Consider the following 4,799-nt stretch of genomic DNA (forward strand, 5'->3'; position numbering starts at 1 on the left):
TAATTTAATTAAATTTTTATTTGTAATTTAATATTTGCTCAATTTAATTCTTAAATTTTTTATTTTTCATAAAATTGAACCATGATTATTTATATTCTTAGTACTTTACTCTAAATCATATATAATTACATATTACAATTCAAAATTCGCAAAAGACGAAAATAATTAATCCAAAAATAAAAATTAACCCAATTTGAACTTAATCCGTATCTGATAGAGATCCAACCTGAATTTTATATGCCAATGATGTGACCCGATCTAAACGATATCCTCCTGAAGTCCATCCGAACTTAAATTAACCTGCTTTTTAACTACTCCAAACCTGAACTGTTTTGAATCCAAACTGAAAGTAACTCGAATTGTATCTGGTGTCGAATCAACCTGAAAATGACCTGACCTGATTTGACCTGGACCCGACCTGATCCGAGTCGAAGTATCAAATTTACCTGACTTGACTTGTATCCAATTTTACCCGACCTGATAAGATCCGACTGAAACTTGAACGATTACCCGATTTTACATCCATAGTTTCATCGCACAACAAGAGGAATAGCTGCTGAAGTCATCACTGTACAATCGTCCATTCTTCTCTGCAATCATTGCTTGAAGCATGAGATTCGCATGGTGGGTGATCAGGTGATCTTTCGCCGTCCGAATTTTGATCGACGTTGGCAATAACCAATGGTAATAAAAGGATTGAAATAAATGGTTTTCAAGATTTTGAGATTTTTTTTGTAATTTAAAAAAAGTTTAAGTTTTTTTAATAATAATAACTTTAAGTATTTTTTAAAAAAAATAAATAATTTTTTTTTGTAAATACTTAAAAAAATTGACGTTGAAAATGTTCGACACTATTTTAAACGAAAAATTCTTTAGACGCCTAAAATTAACTTTATGTATAATTGAAATACCTATTTAGTCAATAAAAAATGTTGATTTCAAATCCAAAAATATTGTTAAACTATCCTAAATTGACATGTTTTTATTTAATTTTTTGTTTTTATAGAGTTAAGATTTTTAAACATATAAAAGAACGTGATCACGAACACTAGTGATGGCAACGGGTCAGGCTGGATCAGATTTTTTGTTAATACAATCCAACCTAAAATATATATATCCTCTATCTGAATCTGACCCGACCCGAAAAATATATATTCTCCACCCTACCCAACCCAACCCGAAGAGCATATTTCTTCCACCCGAATCCGACCTGACCCAAAATTTTAAAGTATAAATATGATCTGACCCGAAATAAAATAATTGCCTAGTTTTAAAAAAAAACTATAGAGAGATGGGAATTATAACAATTATCCATAAATTTATATAAAAAAATAAGTATTATTCTCGGGTTGAGTAAAAGATTTTTCACCCTCCCCAAACTCAACCCGATCTCACCCCCTATATAAGATCCGACCATTTCGAGTTGGATCGAGTCAAAATCCATCAATCTCAGGTTAAATTGTCATACCTAACGAACACTAAACGTACCAAAAACAAACACTTCCAAACAGAGTTTCAAATAACGTTTCGAAAACGCGATTTCATCCGTAATATAGCGGTTTCGCCGCCGTCTGAGTTACCCGCTACACCCGCAATAGCGCCCGTGACGGCCACAATCACGGTAAACCCGAAATGACCGAAATCGTGACCGCGACCGCGATTTGAAACCTGCTTCCAAATATAAACAAATGAATCAAACACAAATGCTTCCAAATATAAACAAACGAACAATAACAAATTATTAAAAATTTAAACTATCACGAACGGAGCATGAATGCCTTAAAAAAATAAACAAACGAATACAAACACAACCAAATTCGTTTAAACCGGATCCATTTACAACCCTAACCAGAATCTCTTAAGCTTCTTATGCAAATGGTTCAGCATTGAACATTCCCACCTGACTTGATCTGTAAAGCAAATGGTTAAGTTTCTTATTGCATGTTTTCACATGCTTCCCTATTGGCACTACAGCTTTTACCTACAGCGCCATAGAAACCACCAAATCAACCCAATTTACAATTGAATTATTCGCTACTCACACCAGCTACTGATTCAATACCTTGGTAATATATTGAGGTCGCAACACCGTAATTTAGTACTGTGTTCAATACTCAAAGATTCAAAACGAAATTCGCATGCAAAATTTAATCTATTTTGTAGCATTACCAATCCAGACATGAATTTCTGGAAAACAAAACTTACATTATCATTATATGGCAGCAAATTCAAGACCCACCAGCTCCTTTCAATGCTTTCTTCAACTCCCCGCTCAAATCCCCTTCCACTGATTTCTTCTCCTTGTTTCCTCTCTCCATTCTCGTTTGATTTCTTCTCATTGTTTCCTCTCTCTCCGTTTTCGGTTTGCTGATTGAAGTTCTTTCGAATTCTCTATATTTTCCCATGGATATTTCATGCCTGAGCTCCTCCACGGCTCTCCTCAGTGACCCATTCTCGGATTTCAAAGCTTCCAGCTGTCGTTTGATTGTATAACACACTTCCGCCGCGTCGGAATTAGGGCCAGCCTCTGGACCCGATTTACTGGCGGTGGATATATCCTGCTTGGATTCAGTGCCGTCCACGTGTTCGATCCCGATCTTTTCCATCACCAAGAATGGAATCTTCGCCAACGAAAACCCAGTCTTTGGATCGGCAATTCCGCCTACACCACTCTTCATCTCCGATGGAATCCTCATCCCCCAACGGAATTTCACCAACGCCTTTCCCTTAACCGGCACGGACGTCCTCGCTGCTATCTCCATTCCGGAGAGTATCCCCGCGAAATCCTTCGAATTGAAAGCCGCCAGTTTTCTTTTATCGGCAAAGAACCCGATCGAATCGCCACTAACAGCAGGAAAATCCACCACTTCAATCAACGAATCGTCCTCCAAAACGCCGCCATTGCTAGGCTTCACGGCTTTATCGAAAACAGAAGACTGCGACTTCTTGATCGAGAAATCCCCAAACTGGGGTTTGAAGTGAAGCATAAAGCTAGGGTTTCCACGGCCAAGGAGGTTAAACTCGGCACTCATGAGCATGGAGCTGGAGACGGGGGAACCAAAGGCTCCGGTTCCAGTCTTGATGATAAGAGAGAAAGGGCTCCACGTGTCATTAGGACGGTATGCAATCTTGATGGACGGTCCAGATTCGAAGAAGGTGGAGAGATTTAAGGCGAACTCCTTGGAATCGCCGGCGACGATCCCCGATTGAAAGGGCAGGCCTAAGATGCTGAGAGGTATTTTGGCTCTCAAAACTGGCTTCTTCTCTTCACGAAATTTCAATGAAGCTTTCATCTTTATTGTTTCTACCTTAAAACCCTAAGTTGAAATTAGCTTATCAATTGGATTTATAGCAAAAATTGCGCCAATTTGTGAGGGTGGACTGTTTGCTGTTTGGGATTGGAGACAGAAAGTGAAAGGAGGGTGGATGCGTAATTGCTGGAAATCAACGGGGTAATTTTATTGCTAGGAGTAACGTTCAACCCCCACCAAGCTTTCTCTCTGCTTGGATTTGTAATTTTTAGGATAAACTACGTATTTAGTCATCCTATTATCACATTAGTTTTGTTTTGGTCATCCAACTATTTGTTTTTCAAAGGAATAATACCAAAATTAGTCCCCCAATATTTACCAAAATAGTCATTTGGCTCTTATTCCTTTTTAGCATTTTTCCCCAAAATATTTTATTTTATGAAAAATATCCCTTCGTGATGAAATCGATAGTTAACAAACGATTTCAAAGTAAAGGCTTTTTACTCTAAGATGAAACGTTGAGAGTCGCTCCAAAAAAATAAAGGTCAAAGTGACTATTTAATCAAACGTTAGGACAATTTTGCTCTAAAATAAAATGTTAGGATTAAAATACTCTAAAAAAAATATGAGCCAAAATGACCATTTTGGTAAATATATGGGGTTAATTTTGATTGTATGTCTTTTTCAAATGATACTTAACATTACATTTTGATTCCATTTTGGTTATTTGCCGTTAAAAATAAACAAAACTACTGATGTGTAATTTTTTCTTCAATGATGATCTGACATTATCTTATGGTGATATCTTAACGTCATTGTTAATTTTTTTTAAGGCGGGTGACCAAAACGAAATCAAAATATAAATTTAGTTATTATTTTGAAAAATTTTAATTGAGTAATTAAAACAGAACAAAATAATAATTGAGTGACTGAATATGTAATTTAACCTTTTATTGTGAAAATTGGCGACATATTTTTGAATTTCAAATTTCAAAAATTTTATAACCCAAGTTATTTATGTAGCATAAACTTCAATACCATACCTTTTTAAAAGGGTAAATTACAAATTTACTCACTTAATTTTATTCTTTCTTCTATTTTATTCATTGTATTTTTAATTTTTTTCAATTTAATCACTTAATTTTATACATTGAAATTGTTTTACCATTTTCTGAGTAACAACTTTATTATATGGCTTATTTTAATAATAAAACCAGCCACGTGGATACAACTGACCAGTTTGAATTTGTTTATTTCATGTTCCACTTTGTTTGGTTACAACTATCTTCTTCTCTCCCCAAGATTGAAATCGAGGAAAAATGAAAATTGAAGGAATCGAAGGAGACGCCTCTGTGGGCGGAGCACACCGTTAAACATAGAATCCGACGCCGATGAAAACTAACGAAATCAATAGCAAATCCAGAAATATTTTTTAAGGTATACACATATGTATTAATAAAATAAACTTTTCGTATGAAATAAACACCAATAAAATTTTATGATATACATTTTAAATAAAATTAACAACTAACACAAAAAATTATGGAT

The 4,799-nt window shown here is 35.1% G+C and overlaps 1 protein-coding gene across 1 annotated transcript; it reads right to left on the reverse strand.

Moving 5' to 3' along the window:
* Positions 1-1,533: 1,533 nt before the first annotated feature.
* LOC120175355 lies at positions 1,534-3,332 on the reverse strand. Its single transcript, XM_039181991.1, has 2 exons — positions 2,206-3,332; positions 1,534-1,668 (listed from the first exon to the last, which is right to left on the reverse strand). Exon 1 carries the CDS (start codon positions 3,291-3,293, stop codon positions 2,229-2,231), a length of 1,065 nt encoding a protein of 354 aa, XP_039037922.1. The 5' UTR covers positions 3,294-3,332; the 3' UTR covers positions 1,534-1,668; positions 2,206-2,228.
* Between the last annotated feature and the right edge of the window lie 1,467 nt (positions 3,333-4,799).

The sequence above is a fragment of the Hibiscus syriacus genome, unplaced genomic scaffold (genome assembly GCF_006381635.1).
Source record: "Hibiscus syriacus cultivar Baekdansim isolate YM2019G1 unplaced genomic scaffold, ASM638163v2 tig00003179_pilon, whole genome shotgun sequence".
Classification (NCBI taxonomy): domain Eukaryota; kingdom Viridiplantae; phylum Streptophyta; class Magnoliopsida; order Malvales; family Malvaceae; genus Hibiscus; species Hibiscus syriacus.